Here is a 24,397-nt window from a genome sequence, read left to right as displayed (position 1 = left end):
ATAGGGTGGGGTAAAGTGTAGTACTGTGTGTGGGAGCAAGCTGGGTTGTGATGGCGATAGGGTAGGGCTGCTACGTGCAGTTGGGAGGTTTGCAGGGGGGGGGGGGGGGGATGGTGAGTGAAACAGAAGAGAAGCAGAGAAGGTGAATAGTCCTTATGGATGCATTGGTGAAATGGAACACTGTGTTGTACTGGAGTGGGAGCTTGGAAGGGGTAAGTACATGGAGGACAGTGTCTAGTGAAAGCTGAGGCCAAGGGGGTTACAAGAATGTAAGATACTGCACGGAGAATCCCACCTGCACAGTTCAATAACCTAGTGTTGGTAGGGAGGATCCAGATGGCACAGGCTGTGAGGCAGCCATTAAAATGAAGAATGTTCTCTTGGGCAACGTGCTCAGCAACTGGGTGGTCCAGCTGTTCCTTGGCCACTGTTTGTCGGTGGCCATTCATGAGGATACACAGCTAGTGTGACATCATGCCGACGTAGAAAAGAGCATAGTGGTTGCAGCTTAGTTTGTATATCACTTTGCTTTTACAGGTAGTTCTGCTTTTGATGGGATAGGAGATGCCTGTGACCAGAATGGAGTAGGTGGTGATGGGAAAATGCAGGGTGTACATAAAGTATGGGAACACTTTCAACTATTTATTGCACAAGAGGTAGCTGTTGAAGTGGGGGTATAGCTGTTGGTTGGTAGGTTTAATATGAATGGAGGTGCTGATATAGCCATCCCTGAAGTAGCTGCCAACAATGAGGAAGGTGTTTTATTGGGATGAGGAGTACTAGGTGAGGTGAATGGGGAGAAGATGTTAAGGTTTTGGAGCAATGTGGATAGGGTGTCCTCACCCTCAGTCCAGATTACGTGCCTTGTTTTTCCAGTCACTTACCACGTCCCACCCACAAAGGAGCACTCCCCTCTCAGTGTCACCAAGAACTGGAACTACTGAATCACTTTCTCCAACAGGTTTCAGTTATCTGTCATCATGCCCTGAAGACTGTTATTCCTACTATCCCTCCCATTTCTTCCACAGTGGTATTCTGCCACCCACCAAACCTATACAATACCCTTGTCCATCCCTACTCCACTCCTGCCCCCAACTCCTTGTCACATATCCCTACAATAGACCTTGATACAAGACCTGTCCAATACATTCTCCCATCAACATCTACTCCAGTTTGGTCTCAGGCATCTGCTTTCTCATCAAAGGCAACACTACGTGTGTAAGCTATGTGCTGTACAAACTAAGCTGCAATGACTGTGTCATTTTCCATGTGGGCATGATGACAAGCAAGTTGTCCATCTGCATGAAGGGCCATCAACAAACTGTGGCTAAGAGAGAGCTGTACCACCCAATTGCTGAACACGCTGCCTCACGAAACGTGCTTCACTTCAATGACTACCTCACAGCCTGCACCATGTGGATCCTTCCTGTCAATACCAGGAGGTCTGAATTGCACATGTGGGACTCTCCCTGTAATACTTCCATAACTCCCCTGGCCTCAACTTTCATTAGTCCCTGTCCTCCACCTACCTATCCCCTTACCTGCTCTGACTCCAACACAACACAGTCTTTCGTTCCACCAATGCATCCACTAGTCCTCTTTCCCTTCTCACTTCTCTGCTTTTCCACTCACTTCCCTCCCTCCCCACATCCCCAAATCAAACTTCCCAACTGCACCTAGTAGCCTTACCCTGTCCCCAACACCTCCCTGCTTGATCCCATTGGCGGCACACCTTCCCCCACCCCACCCCACCCCACCCCACTACATGTCTTCCTCTCCGCCCATGCCTTCTCCTTACACCCCCCCCCCACCATCTCCACCCCCACCCCCAATGGATTGCTACTCCCATCATGTGCAGTTCCAACTCAATCTGGCCTCCGGTCGCAGTAGCCAGAGACAGTAGTAGTAGTAGTAGTAGTAGTAGTAGTAGTAGTAGTGTGTGTGTGTGTGTGTGTGTGTGTGTGTGTGTGTGTGTGTGTGTGTTTTACTTCAGAAGAAGGCATTTCGGCCAAAAGCTAAAATGTATAGTTCATTGTGCCTGTTCGTGACTCGATGTGTCCTCTATATGGCAAGTAGCAATCTGTCCTTTTGAAAATATTGTTGTTAGTCCATCCTGGACTTTCCATTACTGGATGCCTAGGAATTTCACACAGTTTCAAAAATTGTGTACCCTTTGATATCTACTTCTGGTACTGTAAGTCCTTGCAAAAAACAAGAAAAGCTCCACCATGCACGGGTGATAAGACACTCGATGCCTGGAGTGACAGAGGACATGTGGATTTGTTGAACAGCCTAATAATATCCAACAGTTTTCTTTTAAATGTGCCTGTCTACCACTCAACACCTGTTCCACGTGACAAATAGCAATCTAGTCTAATTCACATTATTATTACTGTATCTTGGATTATCCGCTTGTTGATAATTCAATTTTTTATGCGCATGAAAATGATACATAACCATAACAATGAAATTATTGAATCTAAATTTATCATTTATCATGTTCTGTATAACCTTCAGGAAGGAGAACAACTTCCAGGTTGGTTAGCTTCACATTCCATGGATCTAATTGCAAGGTAAATCACAATGATGTGGAATGATCATTTTACATTTATATAACAAATTATTTTGTAAATATTCCTACATGCTGATCATGTACAAGTTTATTATTATTAGCATTAGATATACAGATATGAGTTTTTAATTCCTATCCACTACCTTTTACACGTTAGAATGACAGAAATTCTTCCACGGAATACAAGGAGTTGTCAAGGAAAAATTTTTTCAGTTTGTTTTATAATTTTACTTTGCTCTCTGTCGGACATTCTATACCACTGTGTAGGTTATCAAAAACTTTAGCTGCAGCATTGTGTACTTCTTTCTATGTTAAAGAGAACCTCCATGTCATTTTCCCTTCTGATATTGTGCTTATTATGTACACCATTGTTCCCTTTGATCTATAGTGGATTATTTAAAACAAACTTCATGTGGGAATAAATATACCTTCAAGCAGCAATCAAAAAATGCCTAACTCCTTAAACATAATGTAACTGGATGGATAAAAAATCTATTCACCAAGTGGTGGCAGAAGAAAATGTATATAAAGGTTAAGTGAATGTGCAAACTTCCACAGCCAGTGGCTCTTTCTTCTGACAGAACGGTTGAAGGGGAGGGGAAGAGGGAAGAAAGAAAAGGACTGGTGTGGTTTAGGAAATAGGGAGAGTTAGGAAAAGTCGCTCAGAATCCTGGGTCAGTGGAGATTTACTGGACGAGATGAGAAGGAAAGATAAAGAAGCAGTCTTTCTTTCTCATCCCTGCTAGTAAGTCTCCCCTGATTTGGGCCTGGATGACTTTCCTGAACTCTTTCCATTTCCTACACCTCGCTAGTCTTTTTCCTTCATCCCTCTTCCTTCCCCTAAACCCTTCTGTCAGAAGGAGCCACTGGCACCAAAAGCTTGCACATTTATTTAACCTTTATACATGCTTTCTCCTGCCACTACTTGGTAAGTGGCCTTTTTATCCATCCTATTACATTATGTTTAAGGAGTTAGGCACTTTATTGCTGCTTCACAGTATATTTATTCTCACATGAAGTTTGTTATAAATAATCCAAAGCAGTTCAAAAGGAACACTGATGTACAGTTTATCCATGCAAATACTACTTGGCAGCAAGAACATGATGCTCCACTTTTCAATGCACTATGATTCTGAACTCCTGACAGACAATGGTGAGTAAACAGGTCTCAACTCTCTCCCTGAATACTACCCACATAAAAAAATAATCTGTTTCTGAATGCTGTAGTTAACCAACCTGATGTACATCGAGGTCTACTATTAGCACTTTGGCTATCCTCTGCTGATCCAGAAACCATTTTGCAGTGACAGCCAAATCATTTATCAGGCAGAAGCCAGTGCCTCTGTCAGGAAAAGCATGATGAGTACCTCCCGCTGTGCTACAAGCAAGACCACGCTCAAGAGCTAGAGCTGCAGCCAGAAGTGTGCCACCTGTAAAACTCTGCATTGTAAGTGATATTTTTTCACCATCTCTCTGTAAGTTAGAAGCAGACATGACTAATGCATCAAAATATCAGCATCTGTAAAAATATTTGGGTGTTACTACAAACAAAGCTAAGAAAAATACCAGAAGATATCTCTAAAAAGATAATATAGCAGAAGCCATGTTCACACAAACAAAACATATCTGAAGACAGATTAAGATTGTGTAAATATATTCTAAAAATACTCACATAAATGATTAGTACGTGGCCATATATTAACTGAGATGTAGGATATTACCAATGTGATTAACTGAACATGAAAATAAGTAGGCCAACATAGCTCACTGCAACAACATAAATGAGGAGTGGAGGTAGATGGGCATCTCTAACACCATAATGACTAAGTTAGCCAGCTTAAGACTAAGAACTTAAATTTCTCTTACATGGCATGCACAAAAACATCGCAGTCTTCATTCATTTCCTATTATGTGAACCTCAAATCACTTTCACATTCTGGATTATCTTTTAAATAGATGAGTATACTTTATATCAAGCAAAGTACGAGTATTGTAGAATAAAAGGACGAAAAATAACATACGAAAAAGCCAATATGTTACTTCCAGAAACAAGTGCTTTTTCTTTAAAAGCTAATTAGAAAAATGGAGAAACAAAATACAAAAATGTTACATAAGTTTGGCATTGTGTCAATTGCTGGGGGCCACTGTGCTCTTAAGTGAACAAGTGCACTAGCATATCAGCTCAAAATGATGTATGTTTTACATTTGTGGTACTTTATGTTTGACATGCTAGGCTTCCTTGCTACCCTTTATTATAAAATGATGCAACATTACTATGTGACTTGTAAGTTTGAAAAAATTTTGAACTTGTGCAAAAGCATTACAAGATCCGATGATAGCAGCACAGATCTGTCGAAACTGGTAATCAATAGAAAGATTTACAAGTGATCTTGGCATATCTGATAATTCAGCAAAATAAAATATAAAAAGAAAGAAAGCAAAAGATACAAAGAAAGAAAGCAAAAGATATCTGCTGAATCTGTAGATGAAACAGGAGGATACTTTTTCTTTCTTTCTTTTTTGTATTTTAAAAGAGAGAGAGAGAGAGAGAGAGAGAGAGAGAGAGAGAGAGAGAGAGAGAGAGAGAGAGAGAGAAAGGTCACCTTTGTTACACAGTTAATACTGCCTTGTTTACCAAATACATGAAACTCTACACTGAAAAAGACTCCTCAAACTACATGTGATGTTGCCATTCATCAATGAATACAATTACGGTATGGTTAAGCTGCACAACACTGTTTACTGAGATAATCACACACATGACCACTGTAATGACACATTTGCACACTTCACTTTTTTAACCCTCTGACTGCTGGAGGCGCGCCACCTGCTTGGTGCGCTGAGGCGCCGCGGCCTGCAGCATAATCCATCTACCTGCGCTGCATGCCTGTCCCTCGGAGCTGTCGCTGGTACTGGAACAGCCCGCGGTGCCCAACCCACCCTGTGCTGAATATTTCTTGGCTGAATACGACTTGCACAGAGCCAGCGTCATGGATTTTTGGTGACTTTGAGCTGTAATATCCTGGGCAACAATTTTTGTAAAGAAATAAAATTTGTCCATCTTGTACAACTTTACACGTTCTCTTAAGAATAAAAAATAAAAATAATTTTACGAGCCATAATGAGCCAGAAAATTGTAGGTAAATCAGCCAAAAAAAAAATAGGTGCTCGAAAAAATATCGAAGTTTGGCTTCTTGCATCTCCTGAACTACTGCTATGACGAACATGAAACTTGGCGTGTAGTAACCTAACAACACAAGGTTCTTCAATATAAAGTTTCATTTCCATAGCACTTTTTAGTACTGAATGAATTACGCCAAAATTGAAGATTTAGTAAGAACATCACAAATGCGGTATTTTTGTTCCGATTTTGCTACAAAACTATGCTCTGTACAACATACCAAGCTGTACAACTGGAATGTAAGTTGGGCGCGAAAATCAGGTCCGAAAACAATGTAAACTTCGGGTTAGCATATCTGGTAATGTGAACGCATGATGAAAATGAAATTTAGAGTGCAATAGATTGACTGCACAACGATACAGAATACAAATTTTTATTCCCCTACTATTTTCCAATAATCTACAAATTAGTCAAAAAGATGTTGATTTTTATGAAAAGATGAAAACAGGGTATATTCGATACTTCTTTTTCAAATACTGTTTTCTATTAATGCTTCAAAGCCAGTCTCATTCGAACAACAAATTTTAAGCCCCCCATCCTCCCCAGAACAATGAGTTTCATTTTCAATATTGGCTAACAACAGAGGCAAAGTAGCAAGAAAAATCTCATTGAGAAAAGAGTTTTAACTTTGGCATGTTGTTTCTCATTGATCAAAGGCATTTAAATCAGTTATGGAAAACATGTTTTGTACAAGTAGACTGAATGTGATATACATTTGTACTACTAAGGATAACAGAATATACCTGTCCATGTAACATGTTAACAATTTAAATGTATCATACACAGATTAATATACGGGTTTTGTTATACTGGCGCAATTTACAGGTCCGTTCATTTGCCAGTAAACTGCTACATATGAAGAAGTCAGGCTCCGTTTGAATAATTTTACACCTGTTGCATCTATTTCCCATCCCTCTTTTTGATCCAGGCTTTGGAGCAGCACTGACGAAGTTGAAAATAGATTTGTATCTTTTTTTTTTTAATTCATTCAGAATCGTCAATAAGTTTTCTCAGACTTAGTTCCCAATAATTAGTAATGCTTCTTTGTATGATAAGTCTCGAAGCAGGGTACAACACATAATGGAATGATGCAACTTTTGCATTGGTACCTAGTTTCTTGGCGCACTTTGTTTCCTGCAAACCACACGTCTGCACATTTGCGTACTTTTCTGTGAATGTTCACTCACGATAACAGCCGGAAAACATCTCCCTGTGAATCGCACAGGATTCTCATCATAGCGCCTTCCCCTACCAGCTTTTCTCCATTCTATCTCCCTTACGAGAGAAAGGTGAAAGTCTGTGAGTGCCAGTTTGCCCTGTTACCGACCGATGGAGAGCATGACCATTTAGGATGCACAAATCCAGAATGTGAAAAAAATATTTCTTATAACATTTCACAGTCTTAGCCACTGATCCCACTGAGCTCAGTAACGTGTCACAACGGTCATCTGCACCTTACTTGAGTTGTAATCTACAATACATTGTGGTTTCTTTATTTTTTTGCCAGTATTTCTGTCAGTCTTCTCTGTTTCAACCATTTGTGTTGTGTGACTTGTGGTCAACATGTACACCTCTCTCTTATCGCACCACTTGATAGCAAGGACATTGTTCAGTGGACCTAAACTCAGTTACTCCTAGTTTTAATTTCTTCTGCAGTTTTGGCATGTTGTGCCTATTCTTACGAACAGGCCACATGCGGCTGTTCCATGGTTGTGAAGCCAGAAAAACAGGTCCGGGCTGGAGTATCAATTATAGACATACATAATATGACCCTGTTCCAAATATGGTCCCATAAGAGTTACCACTATGTCACTCCTTTTTCCCAGATTGTGGATCCCAATTTCTCTTGATGCGTCTGTATATACAATAAAATTAAAATATACCCACTCTGACAGTCACACAGTACAAATGTCTTTATTCCGAATCTAATTCGCTTGGTTGGAATAAATTGCTTCAAAGATAATCGTCCTTTGAACGGCAAGAGACTTTCATCTATACAAAGCTTGTGATGTAGGCTAAATGAATTACGAAACGTCTTATGAACTTTGTCAACAATCGTCCTAATTCTAAATAGACTGTCGCCTCCAGTACTCGCAGAGTTATCACTGAAGTGTAACATTCTCAGAAGTAGACAAAAACAGTCTCGGGACACAATTTCGCTGAAAATTGGTGTGTTCAAAAGTGTATCTCTGGACCAATAATCACTTAATTTTAACTTCATAACTTGCACCATTAGAAGGCAAACAGCAACAAAACAATACATTTCCTCAAATCCAGTGTCTTTCCAATCTGACAGTCGAGAATTCACAGATTCTGTAGTATTTTCTCTGGTGTAAACGTAAAAACGACTTGTTTCATCTGCAATAAACTGCAACAGTTCTTGAGACATAAATATCACAAAAAGTGAAAGAATGCTTGGGTCAGTAACTAATTGACATTTGTGTCCTGAACTCAAGTCATTGAAGTAATGGTTTAACAGCTGGAAATCGGCTTCTTTCCAGTCAAATGTGTCACTTAAGCGCGCTCTTTTCCGAACCATTTCACTGTCACTTCCTGATTCCTTGGATTCAGAGGAACTGGTGATTGTAATTCTTGCTCTCCTCTGATGTTAAGGGCTGAGGACTACAGCTTCGAGATTCTGTTGAAGTCTCATCACTGTTAGCAACGTCAGATAATTCACACGCACTGCCACTCTTAGTGAGCATATCCAGGATTTCTTTATCCATGCAACCACGGTGACGTAACATTTCTCACGTAGAAAACAAGAAAACTGACAAAAATACAAGAATCTGGGTCGAATTCTGCAAAGAGGGAGCATGGCAACAAACATATACGCAGAAGAGCAGGGCGGATAGACAGCTCTGCATGTATACATGTCTGAAAAGCTCAGGTAGCTGTGACTCAGCACACCTAAACTCGTCCCTAGTGGTGGGAATGCCGGTGGTGCGGTATGCGTAAACACATCCTCAGTGTTGTAGGGAAGACCCAAGGCCGTGTGTATACACGTCGGGCGCGCCAGGGGAACAACGAGGCATGACGAGTTCACACGTCCCCAGCAATCAAAGGGTTAAACGTTAGGCTGTAGGCAACTTAGTTCCTATAACTCTGAACAATAAAGGTGTGATGTCTGCCACATATGTCCCAAAAAGATGCATTAAATTTCAGTTATATGGTATGTTGTTGTTGTGGTCTTCAGTCCAGAGACTGGTTTGATGCAGCTCTCCATGCTACTCCAGCCTGTGCAAGGTTCTTCATCTCCCAGTACCTACTGCAACCAACATCCTTCTGAATCTGTTTATTGTATTCATCTCTTGGTCTCCCTCTACAATTTTAACCCTCCAAACTGCCTTCCAATACTAAATTGGTGATCCCTTGATGCCTCAGAATATTCCCTCCCAACCGATCCCTTCTTCTAGTCAAGTTGTGCCACAAATTTCTCTTCTCTCCAATTCTATTCAATACCTCCTCATTAGTTATGTGATCTACCCATCTAATCTTCAGCATTCTTCTGTAGCACCACATTTCGAAAGCTTCTATTCTCTTCTTATCTAAACTATTTATCGTCCATGTTTCACTTCCATACATGGCTACACCACACACAAATACTTTCAGAAATGACTTCCTGACATTTAAATCTATATTCGATGTTAACAAATTTCTCTTCTTCAGAAATGCTTTCCTTGCCATTGCCAGTCTACATTTTATATCCTCTCTACTTCAACCATTATCAGTTATTTTACTCCCCAAATAGCAAAACTCCTTTACTACTTTAAGCGTCTCATTTCCTAATCTAATTCCTGCAGCATCACCCGATTTAATTCGACTACATTCCATTATTCTCGCTTTGCTTTTTTTAGATGTTCATCTTATATCCTCCTTTCAAGACACTGTCCATTCCATTCAGCTGCTCTTTCAGGTCCTTTGCTGTCTCTGACAGAATTACGATGTCATCGGCGAACCTTCTCCATGGATTTTAATTCCAATTCCAAATTTTTCTTTTGTTTCCTTTACTGCTTGCTCAATATATAGATTGAATAACATCGGGGATAGGCTACAACCCTGCCTCACTCCCTTCCCAACCACTGCTTCCCTTTCATGTCCATCGACTCTTATAACTGCTATGTGGTTCCTGTACAAATTGTAAATAGCCTTTCGCTCCCTGTATTTTACCCCTGCCACCTTCAGAATTTGAAAGAGTATTCCAGTCAACATTGTCAAAAGCTTTCTCCAAGTCTACAAATGCTAGAAACGTAGGTTTGCCTTTCCTTAATCTTTCTACTAAGATAAGTTGTAGGGTCAGTATTGTCTCACGTGTTCCAACATTTCTATGGAATCCAAACTGATCTTCCCTGAGGTCGGCTTCTACCAGTTTTTCCATTCGTCTGTAAAGAATCTGTGTTAGTATTTTGCAGCCGTGGCTTATTAAACTGATAGTTCGGTAATTTTCACGTCTGTCAACACCTGTTTTCTTTGGGATTGGAATTATTATATTCTTCTTGAAGTCTGAGGGTATTTTGCCTGTCTCATACATCTTGCTCACCAGATGGTAGAGCTTTGTCAGGACTGGCTCTCCCAAGGCTGTCAGTAGTTCTAATGGAATGTTGTCTACTCTCGGGGCCTTGTTTCGACTTAGGTCTTTCAGTGCTCTGTAAAACTCTTCACGCAGAATCATATCTCCTATTTCATCTTCATCTACATTCTCTTCCATTTCTATAATATTGTCCTCAAGAACATCACCTTTGTATAGACCCTCTATATACTCCTTCCACCTTTCTGCTTTCCCTTCTTTGCTTAGAACCGGGTTTCCATCTGAGCTCTTGATATTCATGCATGTGGTTCTCTTTTCTCCAAAGGTCTCTTTGATTTTCCTGTAGGCGGTATCTATCTTGCCCCTAGTGATATGTGCCTCTACATCCTTACATTTGTCCTCTAGCCATCCCTGCTTAGCCATTTTGCACTTCCTGTCGATCTCATTTTTGAGACGTTTGTATTCCTTTTTGCCTGCTTCATTTACTGCATTTTTATACTTTCTCCTTTCATCAATTACATTCAATATCTCTTCTGTTATCCAAGGATTTCTATTAGCCCTCGTCTTTTTACCTACTTGATCCTCTGCTACCTTCACTATTTCATCTCTCAAAGCTACCCATTCTTCTTCTTCTTCTTCTTCTGTATTTCTTTCCCCCATTCTTGTCAATCGTTCCCTAATGCTCTCCCTGAAGCTCTCTACAACCTCTGGTTCTTTCAGTTTATCCAAGTCCCATCTCCTTAAATTCCCACCTTTTTGCAGGTTCTTCAATTTTAATCAACAGTTCATAACCAATAGATTGTGGTCAGAGTCCACATCTGCCCCTGGAAATGTCTTACAATTTAAAACCTGGTTCCTGAATCTCTGTCTTACCATTATATAATCTATCTGATACCTTTTAGTATCTCCAGGGTTCTTCCATGTATACAACCTTCTTTCACGATTCTTGAACCAAGTGCTTGCTATGATTAAGTTATGCTCTGTGCAAAATTCAACCAGACGGCTTCCTCTTTCATTTCTTAGCCCCAATCCATATTCACCTACTACATTTCGTTGTCTCCCTTTTCCTACCATTGAATTCCAGTCACCCATGACTATTAAATTTTCATCTCCCTCCACTATCTGAATAATTTCTTTTATCTCATCATACATTTCATCAATCTCTTCGTCATCTGCAGAGCTAGTTGGCATATAAACTTGTACTACTGTGGTAGGTGTGGGCTTCGTATCTATCTTGACCACAATAATGCATTCACTATGCTGTTTGCAGTAGCTTACCCGCATTCCTATCTTCCTATTCATTATTAAACCTACTCCTGCATTACCCACATTTGATTTTGTATTTATAACCCTGTATTCACCTGACCAGAAGTCTTGTTCCTCCTGCCACTGAACTTCACTAATTCCCACTATATCTAACTTTAACCTATGCATTTCCCTTTTTAAATTTTCTAACCTACCTGCCCGATTAAGGGATCCGACATTCCACGCTCCGATCCATAGAATGCCAGTTTTCTTTCTCCTGATAACAACAGCCTCCTGAGTAGTGCCCGCCTGGAGATCCGAATTGGGGACTATTTTACCTCCGGAATATTTTACCCAAGAGGACGCCATCATCATTTAACCAGACAGTAAAGCTGCATGCTCTCAGGAAAAATTACGGCTGTAGTTTCCCCTTGCTTTCAGCCACTTGCAGTGCCAGCACAGCAAGGCTGTTTTGGTTAGTGTTACAATGCCAGATCAGTCAATCATCGAGACTGTTGCCCCTGCAACTACTGAAAAGGCCTCTTCAGGAACCACACATTTGTCTGGCCTCTCAACCATTGTGGTTGCACCTACGGTACGGCTATCTGTATCACTGAGGCAAGCAAGCCTCCCACCAATGGCAAGGTCCAGGTTCTTAGGGGGGGGGGGGGGGGTAGTTATATGGTAACTCACACATATTTAGTGGCTGTCTATTCAAATAAATATCTTGGTTTTACAATTATGAACAATTTAAACTGGAACCATCACACAGAAAAAGTTTTGCGGAAGGCACATCACAGATTGCATTTTACAGGCAGAAAACACACACACACACACACACACACACACACACACACACACACAAGTTGTCTGTCCTCTGGAGTGTCACTGCACAGTATGCGATCCTTACCAGACAAAACTGACAGAGGACATTGTAAAAGTTCAAAGAACAGCAGCTCATTTTGGATTATCAGGAAACAGGCAAGAGAGTGTCAGGAATATGACACACAAGTTAGGGTGGCAACCATTGAAGTGTAGTCATTTTTTATTGTGGGAAGGTTTTTTTCATGAAATTTCTATTATCAACTTAATCCTCCAAATGCCAGAACATCTTGCTGACTCTCACCTACGTAGGCAGAAATGACCATTGTGATAAAATAGAGCTTGTATGGAAATTTTGGGTGTTTATTTTTTCCCACTGTGTTATTCGAGAGTGGAATAGTACAGAAAGAGTCTGAAAGTGATTCTATAAACCCTTTACCAACACTAAATTGTGAATTGTAGGGTAATCATGTCAATGCAACAAAAAGTCTAATGGATGATTAGAGTCCCGTTTACAAGGGATAAGTGATTGTGTTGAAAATATTTGGCATATCTGTCACATATTTACTGTAATGTATTAATCAATGTAAATTTCTTGTTCTGTTATTATAGAGTGTAACTTGTTTTCTGAAACTTTCCATGCATTTAAAATGCCATACCAGTTTCATATTTCACTCGGCTTGCCAGCCCTGGACTCCAAGTGAAACCAGTGACTCTTTGTTCTTCTTCAGTAGTTCTTCCATTAAAGAATTTGTCCACATAATCTGCTGTGTGAACACAACATGCTATATTGCTTGATACTTGCTTCGGATTTATTACCTGTAACCAAATCAAAATGTATAATGCTTGATTGTAAATGATTACAATCTTATTTTGGACAATAAACATTTTCTACAATTCTCTTTCTCAACTATGGTATGTATGACTGTCTATCTGATTGTAGGTAACAGTATACTCGCCTGCTTCTTCAAAGAAATTATACCATCATTCAAGAGTATTTCAAAAACTTTATGAAACTTTGGCATAGGAAATCTGTGGCCTTTTGGTAAATCACACACATATCCATGGTGATGCACAACTGGAAGTCCCACAACTTCTTTAGGGATTTCTGCTAATTCTGTAACATGTGTTGTCTGCAAGAAACAAATCTGAAGTTACTGTCATGTCACAGACAATTGCATTAAAGGCAAAAAGCAAAACAAATAACTGCATTCGAGGCAAGTAGCAAAATGAATAATTGCATTCAAGGCAATATGCAAAACAAATGTGCAAAACTGCAAATAAAATAAAATGTTTGTTTCAATTCCCAACAAATGTGAATGAAATTGCAAAAATTACAAACAGGCATACACTGAAAAAAGTATGGAAGGAAGAGACAGCATTTCAGTGAGGGTAATTAAACAGTGTTCTCAGTACAAACCAAACAATGGAAGGAGGTAATTTATTCAATACCTGACAAAGAATAAAGCAATTTTCTCACACAGAGATGGTAACAAGTTAAGTCTAACATATTTCGTCAAATATATTAGAAATTGTCCTAAAAGGCAAAATAATACTGTTCACAGATGATCATAATATCTTACATGATGCAGCAAATGGTTTCAGACAATGCAGGTCAACCAAGACAGCAGTTTAAAACATTTTAATGCAGTAAATGAGGAAAGAAAGTTTGTGGGCTGTCCCTAGACCTTTCTAAGGTTACTGAGTGTGCACTGACTGTGCAAGTAATGCCACCCTGTTGCAAAACCTCCATTCCTATGATTTAAGAAGAAAAACAGCTCGTAATGATCACAATTTGTGAAATACGGAATATGTACAGTAAGTAGGAATAAAACACAAAGCTAACAATAAAATTAAAAACGTCTGCTCTGTTTTTCAGCAGGTGGTAGAAGTAGTAATAGTTCTATTCTCTGTAGATCTCTATTACAAGAATACCAAATGTGTCTTGATATTCCAATTTAAAAACAACAAAAATAAAGTAATTCACATATATAGACTTAGAGGTCTAGAATGACAAGGATGGGACAGGTAGTCATCAGCCATGGCCTTATATTAGGAGTGATCCCATCACTTGCCTGAAATAATTTATAGGAACCACAGAAAACATAAATCAGGATGGTTGGATGAAGACTGGAGCCGCCCTCCTCCCAAATATATGGCCACTCTGTTTAAAACAGTGCTACCTCATTCAGTTTACAGGTCTTTTCATCCTAAGTGATCACATTTTTCAAGTTTCCCACTCTTCCACTTCCTAGTTTGTTCAAATTTATCGTGGGTACAGATATACCATAGAAATGAACTCGTGCAAAATTTGATCTCATAATACCCAATAAATTGGAAACTCTGGCCCTATGTTTAAGAAGTTCTCCAACAAGAGTGTGGTGAAAGCGAGCAAACCCCAATGTTTGAACCTTTTTTAATACAAGGGAACGGCAACTAGGAACCTCTTGTTTTCAGATCCTATACAACTTTTGGTCCTCAATCAGAAAAACACAGTGTGGCAATGTGTAAAACACTTTCTGAGCCACTATAATGCATCAAAATACCTAAAAACCTGCAGAGAAAAACATTAAAATTTTTTCGGCCTTCCTTGGGAGTCAGATATCTCTCGAAGCAAAAAGGCAAAAGAACTAGAACTTGCCATCTATATTAACAGTACCTGGGGGCAGGACTATCAGTATATCGTTACACCTAAACACTTACTGTGGATCATACATGGTGCAAAATATAAAACTTCAGAAAGTGAGCCAAGTTCAGGTGCAAATATTGCAAAGGGGTCACTTCAGAAGTTCTTCTTTCCAGCACCACTGGAAAGAGCACACTTTTCTTCACTGGAAACATCTTGTTGTATCTTAGAGTCAATTCCGAAAAGGGACGAAAAGTAAGACTGAACTTCAACAAAAATCGTGTGCAATATGCTACCATCACAAGATGGTACAGCTTGCTAAATGCACAGTGCCACAGTAAGCAACAGTGGTGATTGGCAAACTAATTCCAAGAAACAGAAGATGAAAAAAAGCTACACGTAGAACGATTTGCACGTGGTCATACTTTAGCTGGAACTCATGAAATCACTATTTTTTCCCCCCAAACAGATTTGAAGAACAATTAAATTAGCTGGGTTTCAAGCAATACAACTACTTATGTGGCCTCGATTTATCAATCAACTGACACCAATGTAGCTTTCACATCAGTTTTAAGCTTTATTCTTGGCCAACACATCGCCTCCATCTACGACAATTGCTGGTGGATTGGTAACGTGTGAATTTTATATTGAAGAACATAAATTGGTCAAATTCCTGCACTCTTTTGGTCCAGCTCATTCATTCTATTGGCCTGAAATGAGAAGATAAATGTCAGATCCCTGAACAGCACATCGTCATGACTATTTCAGCATCTTATGCAACTAGAACAGGATATCAATATAATTATCCACAAGCCATACTGAACAGTAATGCAGAAAAATTTAATTCCATGAAATAGTAATTTTACACAACACAGGCTTGGAAACGAACATGAATGTCGGCTTGGAACCATGGCAAGAAACTCAACTGGGACTTTGGGAACCAAGACAAGAAACCTAACTGAGGTTTTAACAATATTATGAGAAGGAAAGTTACCACTCACCATATAGCGGAGATGCCGGGGTGCAGACAGGCACAACAAATACTGAGTAACTGAGGTTTTCGAACCTTGATGCAGAAACCAGAAAACTAAGACAACAATATATAACAGGATGCACAATGTTTGATAACAATATAATGCCTATCTTGACTTCGCAACCATACATGGTCAGTACCAGGATAGGGACAGAAACTGACTCAACAAACAGTTTTAAAACGGTTGAGTGATCAAATTTCCATCATTTTCAAGGCTAGTTCCCCAACAGATTTGAAGAACAATTAAATTAGCTGGGTTTCAAGCGATACAACTTCTTTTGTGGCCTCGATTTATCAATCAACTGACACCAATGTGGCTTTCACATCAATTTTAAGCCTCATTCTTGGCCAATACATTGCCTGCATCTACAACAATTGCTAGTGGTTTGATATTGAAGAACATAAAATTGGTCAAATTCCTGCACCCTTTTGGTCCAGCTCATTCATTCTATTGGCATGAAATGAGAAGATAAATGTTGGATCCCTGAACAGCACATCGTCATGACTATTGCAGCATCTTATGCAACTAGAACTAGAATCTACCGATTATGATTCTAGCATACCTTGAAGTTATGGGTTCAGCAACCTGTGCTGTGTTGCAATTGCAACATTTTACACATGACTTTTGTCAACCTCATATTTGGTCCCTTTGCCGAACCGACTCTTGGATCCAACAGGGTGTTGCTAGTGCAGAAAATTAAGCTCTTTGCAATGGTGTCAGAAATAACAATTTGTGAAATGACCTTTTAGCAATATTTACACCTGAACTTGGCTCCTTTATTGTAATTTTCAATTCAATGCCATGTTTGTAATTGAGTACAGTCGAAAATAATTGGCTAAGAAGGAAGATATGCTAATAGAATCATGTTTCAGACACTGTCAGTAAATGTCAACTGAAGCGTCCGATGCCACCAGTCTGCTTTGACACGTGACATAAGGCTGTTGTGGTGTGAGACGTCATGACGGCGCGGAGTTTGGTTTGTGAGTGTCGCATGTTTGTAGGTGTTGTCGTGTTGCGGTTCGTGGTGCCCTCTAGTGGTGTGTTTAGAGGTTTCGTGTTGTGTGGTGTATTGGGTTCAGTTTGGTGTTACTGATTCTTGTGGCTGGTTCTCGTTTTGGCTGTGTTTGGAGTGGAATTGGTTTCAGTGAGTTAACGATTTAGTGTTTTTGGGTGAAGTTATTGTAGTGCTGTTTGCTGTGGGTCGTTTGTTAATTTGAGTAAATTAATTTGTTGTTGCTCTTGTTTCACATGGATATGACCGGTAAAATAAATAGTGTGCGACTCCATGCTATGATGGGCGCGACTCAGTTGGAGCTGATCAAATTTCTACAGCTGTTTTAGTTGATTGCGGAGGTGGTTACGTGCGCTGTCTGTCGGAATGAAATGACATTGGTAAAAATTCCGGCACCTCGAACCAGGGACGGTTATATGTGGCGGTGCCATAAGAATAACCTATGGTGCTCCATACGTTGCGGTTCCTGGTTCGAGAAGTCTAGGTCGGGCATGTGCGAGGTTGTGTTGTTGACGTATTACTTTTGTTACAGATCCTCTCAAAGTTTTTGCGCGCATGAGACTGGTGCGAGTGAGAGGAGTGTGCTTGACTGGTTTTCGTTTTGCCTTGAAGTATGTTCCGAGTTTATTAAGTACACGGGTAAGTTGGATGGGCCTGGGATTGGGGTTGTGGTGGATGTGGACGTGTTGCAGTTTGGGAAAAGGAAGTATGGGAGGGGTAAGTCTGGGGTTGGTCTCTGGGTGTCAGGGGCTGTAGTACCGGCGGGGGGTTCGGAATGCGTTTTTAGGGCTGTGGAGGTGTGGTCTAAGGCGTAATTAGTGGGGTTATTTGAGGAGTTTATACAACCGGGTTCCACTGTAGTTTCCGATGCTTTTTCTTCTTATAGGGGATTGGGCGTTAGTTGTTAACCATAGTTTAGAGTTTAAAAATTATGAGACGGGGGCTTGTACGAATACTATAGAGGGGACGTGGGGGTCCGTTAAGTCAGGAGAGGGAAGAGGCGCTCTTCTAACCTTCAGTCTCATTTAGATGAGTACTGTTGGCAGAAGAGCGTCCCCGAGGGCTATTGTTTTTTCAAGGGGTATTAGTAAGATGTACAAGGCTGAAGGTGGTTAGTTAAGGTGGTTTGGGTGGGTGGGTGGCTCGGGGGAGGGGGGGGGGGAGGTTTAGTTGTTGGTACTGTATGTGAGGGGGGAGTATGTTTGTGATTTAGTTGTGGAGGATCTATTTTGTTGCAGTTTTTGTTGAGTTGTAGTGTGTGATTGAGATTTTTTTATATTGCGTTTGGTTTTTGTTTATGGGTATTTTATTTTGGGGTGAGGGGGAAGGTTGGGTCTTTCTTTCGGTTGTGTATTTTTTCGTTGGTTTGTGCTTGTGTGTATGTATGGGGGTGTGTGTGTGTTTGGGGCTGGATGTGTGCCTATGTGTGATTGTGGTGGCCGACCTAGGTTGCGGTGCCAGAACTTTGGTGTGGAAAGTTTTTATTTTTCTTGTTCTTAGTGTATTTGTTGTGTGTTGGGGGCAACAGAACTGTTCTACTACAATGTGTGGATGTGGTTGTGGCTGTTCTAGTATCGGGAGTTGCTGTTGAGCTATATAGGTCAAGGGAAGTGTCCGATTCCAGAGGATATTGTGTTTAGTGGAATTTGGGGAGTTTTGTGTTGTCGGTTTTTTTTGTCGTTTTGTGTGGTTTGATATGATGGTGTGTGTCTAAACTTGTTTATATTTACTTTGTCCCCACCCACTAACCCCCAATTTCCCACCATTGTCTCGTTAGTGTCATTAGGTTTTTTGTGGAACGAGTGTGTGTTGGTTTTTCAATTTATTTTGTGTTTGTTGTCACGTTTACGTAATGACGTCATGGGCGCCATTTTTTCCTTCCTGAGATATCTGACTGCAAAGAGGGTAAAACAATCAGTCCATTTTTCTCTGCAGGTTTTTTGATTCACTTTAATGCATTATGCTGGGCTCACAAAATGCTTTACATCCTGTCACACAGTATTTTTCAGATTCATAGCCAAAGGTTATCCAAGGCCTGAAAGTAACAGTTTCCTACTTGCTTTTGTCTTGTAATAACAGAGCTTCAAACACTGAGCTTTGTTCCTTTTAAGCCCATTTGTCAAAAAGCCATCCAAACAGAAGGCCAGTGTTTCTTATATACTTAAGCTCACGATTTTAAATTTTGCAGATTCATTTCTAGGATAGGTCTACAACCACAGCAAATTTTAGGAAAATTGAAGCTCAAGGATTGGGAGGCCTATGATCACTTGAGATGGAATTATCCTTACCCCAAGTGTACAAAACTATTTCACATATTGTTATTTAATAATGACAAAATGCCAGTAGGCCTATTACACTTTACATTCATTTCTCAAACTTACTTTCTCTGTGTGTATTTGACTGACATGTCTGTTTCACAGCTTGCAGCAAAAAATGGGTGAACTGGAGAAAAGTATTACCCTGAAAATTGAAAATCCTAATAAATACTTCGCTGTCAATAATCCATCTACAAATGGAAACAAATAAAATTAATGCAAATAAATGCTGATAGAATGGCTGAAACACACAATCTCAGACTTTTGCTAGGGAATTCACATCTTCAGAATAGCATTATATGTGGGAGTGGTGGCTGAAAGATGTTATACAGAAAAAAATAGAAAAAACTTTTTCAAAAATAAGCCCAAATATATTCAAAATAGGTAAGGTGTTTAATACAACAGACAGATACATTCTTAAAAATGTGCCATGAACTCATATATTTACAATTAGCTTACAGTATACTCATGTGGCAATGTAGATAAAGATCTATTCTTTCCAACACTCTTCTTTCCTTACATGCACATCACAATATCTTTTGGATACAGTCACCAATCTGTCATAAAATGTAAGAAATAAGGGTGACATTAACAGGTGAATTTTCAATCTCCAGAAGAGTGTGTATTGATCTGAAACTTACTTGTATATTAAAACGGTGTGTCAGATCAGGACTCAAACCCTGGACCTTTGCCTTTTGCAGATAAGTGCTCTACCGACTAGGCTGATCTACCTTCAGATTTGGAAGGTAAGAGATACAGTACTCGCAGAAATAAAGCTGTGAGGGTAGTCATGAGTCATGCTTGGGTAGCTCAGTTGGTAGAGCAGTTGCTCGCCAAACAGCTAGGTCTCAGATTCGAGTCGTGATCTGGCACACAGTTTTAATCTTCCAGAAAGTTTCAGTGTTAATAAACTGATAGACTGTATACAAGGTGAACATTAATAAAACCAACAAACTGCAGGGATGGATTCCTGACTGGAAATGGAAGCTCCTATGAATATGTGCCATCATCGCCACAGTAGAAGCCACTGACAAATTAAAGTTCCTCTGACCTTGTGCCCTGCGTTTCTTGTGTGTTGCAGGCTGTGTGATTGACAGCATACTGTAAGCAGTAGAATGGTCCACTATTTCTGTTGGAACAAGCTGAGATGGTGTTTGTGTACAGCCAAGCAGATGGAATGGTCGTCTTGATGTACTTTCATTAGGTTTATACAACTGTATGTATGGTATTGTTCAGATGAATCTGTAGTTCATATATTTATCCCATATAATTGTAAAATGGTTTAGGGACAAATAAACCTGTGTCACTTTGATTAGGCACTGAAAATGGCATAATGTAATTTGCCATAAGCATAATCAATTCCAGAAAATATTATTGATTTATGACAGTCCAGTCTCTTGCGATACAGCTTAGTTCAAATTAAACTGGGGAATATCTTCCTGATAATGGACAATTCCGTTAATTATTCTGGATGTATATAAAAGACGTTGATGTAGACACTGAACTGTGGATTGGAGGTCGAGATTGGTTACTGGAAAAATATTTAGTTGATAGTGTTAACGTTTTTAAACTGCCTTGCAGCAAATCACAAATAATATTAATTAATAGTTTATTTGTGACAACTGGATTAATATTTTCTTCGCTTTATAAGTCTCAGCTGCAAAATACTAACACGAATTCTTTACAGACGAATGGAAAAACTAGTAGAAGCCAACCTCGGGGAAGATCAGTTTGGATTCCATAGAAACACTGGAACACGTGAGGCAATACTGACCTTACGACTTATCTTAGAAGAAAGATTAAGGAAAGGCAAACCTACGTTTCTAGCATTTGTAGACTTAGAGAAAGCGTTTGACAATGTTGACTGGAATACTCTCTTTCAAATTCTAAAGGTGGCAGGGGTAAAATACAGGGAGCGAAAGGCTATTTACAATTTGTACAGAAACCAGATGGCAGATATAAGAGTCGAGGGACATGAAAGGGAAGCAGTGGTTGGGAAGGGAGTGAGACAGGGTTGTAGCCTCTCCTCAATGTTATTAATCTGTATATTGAGCAAGCAGTAAAGGAAACAAAAGAAAAGTTCGGAGTAGATATTAAAATCCATGGAGAAGAAATAAAAACTTTGAGGTTTGCCGATGACATTGTAATTCTGTGAGAGACAACAACGGACTTGGAAGAGCAGTTGAACGGAATGGACAGTGTCTTGAAGGGAGGGTATAAGATGAACATCAACAAAGGCAAAACGAGGATAATGGAATGTAGTCGAGTTAAGTCGGGTGATGCTGAAGGAATTAGTTTAGGAAATGAGACACTTAAAGTAGTAGAGTTTTGCTATTTGGGGAGCAAAATAACTGATGATGGTCGAAGTAGAGAGGATATAAAATGTAGACTGGCAATGGCAAGGAAAGCGTTTCTGAAGAAGAGAAATTTGTTAACATCGAGCATAGATTTAAGTGTCAGGAAGTCATTTCTGAAAGTATTTGTATGGAGCGCAGCCATGTATGGAAATGAAACATGGACGATAAATAGTTTGGACAAGAAGAGAATAGAAGCTTTTGAAATGTGGTGCTACAGAAGAATGCTGAAGATTAGATGGGTAGATCACATAACTAATGAGGAAGTATTGAATAGGATTGGGGAGAAGAGAAGTTTGTGGCACAACTTGCCCAGAAGAAGGGATCGGTTGGTAGGACATGTTCTGAGGCATCAAGGGATCACCAATTTAGTATTGGAGGGCAGCGTGGAGGGTAAAAATCGTTGAGGGAGACCAAGAGATGAATACACTAAGCAGATTCAGAAGAATGTAGGTTGCAGTAGGTACTGGGAGATGAAAAAGCTTGCACAGGATAGAGTAGCATGGAGAGCTGCATCAAACCAGTCTCAGGACTGAAGACCACAACAACAACAACATATACTGCAAATTATCTGCAGTAATCAATGCTGAGCTTTAAGCAATAGTTATTTTTGAGGATAATTGGTTTAGCCACACAAATCTCATGAAATAAATTTCAGCATCTGCTTAACTTTCTTTACCAAGTCTACGGAAATAGTTGTCGTTGACTTCTCGGAAAGCTTTGTTTTGCATTTTAGATATGAAAACAATTGTCCAGATATAGTGATAATTACTCAATACGTCACGGTGGTGTTCACGATAGTGGCACCAAACTGCTAATTAATGACTGTAGTTACATGATCTACGCGAAACTAAAAAAACAAAGGAACATTGGCAGACGACAGCATTGTTGTTTTACATTGCGCTGTGAATTACCTGATGTCATCAAAGTTAAATTTCGAATTATGCGCGCAGCAAAATTCAGAACACGTACTAAATGCTTTTTCCTGTACGAAAAGATGCAGGATGGTCCACAAATACAACATTTTAATCTTAGTCGGGCTGAGCTGTTTACACTACAGACAGCAAACATTTTCAAAGTACTTTGATCGCATCCCTAATCAGTGCTCCCAGACACCACAAACATACATAACAGTCGCGACACTTCGCCTCGATTTTGTTGCCTACCGCGCCAGCAGCGCCCCAAGCGGCCAGTAACTTAAACTGTGAGTTCGGCGCGATCGTGAAAGCGAATAGTGGTTTTTATTTTGATTTCTACGATGGTTTTTACAAGCGGGAGCGTTTCTAGCGCAATAACTTGCAGCAACAACAGGAAGAAGATACCACAGCTCTCTTTTTTTAGGTTTCCTAAGGAGCCTGAGAGGTATTACCACCTTGTTACTAAACTGTATCGTCAGGATTCACTTGCAAACTACATGTGTATTAATGATTAATGTTTCGTTTTAGGGGCATAAACTAACTAGTTCATAGCAGATGAGAAGACCTTATGAAAAAAGACCCAGTTTACCTCTATAATAATATTAGGTTTTGTTCGCTACATTTCGAACAAAAGAAGACTGTAATAAACTCGGGTGGACTGCAGTACCCACACTTTTTTACATCCCAAATAAGCCACCCCATGAACCATGGACCTTGCCGTTGGTGGGGAGGCTTGCGTGCCTCAGCGATACAGACAGCCGTACCGTAGGTGCAACCACAACGGAGGGGTATCTGTTGAGAGGCCAGACAAACGTGTGGTTCCTGAAGAGGGGCAGCAGCCTTTTCAGTAGTTGCAAGGGCAACAGTCTGGATGATTGACTGATCTGGCATTGTAACACTAACCAAAACAGCCTTGCTGTGCTGGTACTGGCTGAAAGCAAGGGGAAACTACGGCCTTAATTTTTCCCGAGGGCATGCAGCTTTACTGTATGATTAAATGATGATGGCGTCCTCTTGGGTACAATATTCCGGAGGTAAAATAGTCCCCCATTCGGATCTCCGGGCGGGGACTACTCAAGAGGATGTCGTTGTCAGGAGAAAGAAAACTGGCGTTCTACGGCTCGGAGCGTGGAATGTCGGGTCCCTTAATCGGGCAGGTAGATTAGAAAATTTAAAAAGGGAAATGGATAGGTTAAAGTTAGATATAGTGGGAATTAGCGAAGTTCGGTGGCAGGAGGAACAAGACTTCTGGTCAGGTGACTACAGGGTTATAAACACAAAATCAAATAGGGGTAATACAGGAGTAGGTTTAATAATGAATAGGAAGATAGGAATGCCGGTAAGCTACTACAAACGGCATAGTGAACGCATTATTGTGGCCAAGATAGATACGAAGCCCACACCTACTACAGTAGTACAAGTTTATATGCCAACTAGCTCTGCAGATGACGAAGAAATTGAACAAATGTATAATGAAATAAAAGAAATTATTCAGATAGTGAAGGGTGATGAAAATTTAATAGTCATGGGTGACTGGAATTCGGCAGTAGGAAAAGGGAGGGAAAGAAACGCAGTAGGTGAATATGGATTGGGGCTAAGAAATGAAAGAGGAAGCCGCCTGGTAGAATTTTGCACAGAGCACAACTTAATCATAGCTAACACTTGGTTTAAGAATCATGAAAGAAGGTTGTATACATGGAAGAACCCTGGAGATACTAAAAGGTATCAGATAGATTATATAATGGTAAGACAGAGATTTAGGAACCAGGTTTTAAATTGTAAGACATTTCC

General features: G+C 40.0%; 1 protein-coding gene across 4 annotated transcripts in view; it reads right to left on the bottom strand.

Annotated features, from left to right (window-relative positions):
* Positions 1-22,822, bottom strand: part of LOC124607091 (uncharacterized protein SYNPCC7002_A1628-like) — a 57,316-nt gene extending 34,494 nt beyond the window's left edge. Inside the window, exons 1-5 of one of the 4 annotated variants that reach the window (XM_047139283.1) lie at positions 22,604-22,798; positions 19,402-19,480; positions 13,308-13,481; positions 13,008-13,167; positions 3,809-4,002 (exon numbers count right to left, since the gene is read on the bottom strand). In XM_047139283.1, coding sequence (XP_046995239.1) covers positions 3,809-4,002; positions 13,008-13,167; positions 13,308-13,373 — 420 coding nt within the window. In that variant the 5' untranslated portion in view covers positions 13,374-13,481; positions 19,402-19,480; positions 22,604-22,798. Of the gene's footprint in view, positions 1-3,808; positions 4,003-13,007; positions 13,168-13,307; positions 13,482-19,401; positions 19,481-22,603 lie in introns of all 4 variants that reach the window. The other 3 variants (XM_047139284.1, XM_047139281.1, XM_047139282.1) reach the window with 3 other exon arrangements.
* Between the last annotated feature and the right edge of the window lie 1,575 nt (positions 22,823-24,397).

Source organism: Schistocerca americana, chromosome 3, assembly GCF_021461395.2.
Source record: "Schistocerca americana isolate TAMUIC-IGC-003095 chromosome 3, iqSchAmer2.1, whole genome shotgun sequence".
Taxonomy (NCBI): Eukaryota; Metazoa; Arthropoda; class Insecta; order Orthoptera; family Acrididae; genus Schistocerca; species Schistocerca americana.
Note: the sequence above shows the minus strand (reverse complement) of the source record. Positions and strands in the feature narration are given on the sequence as shown.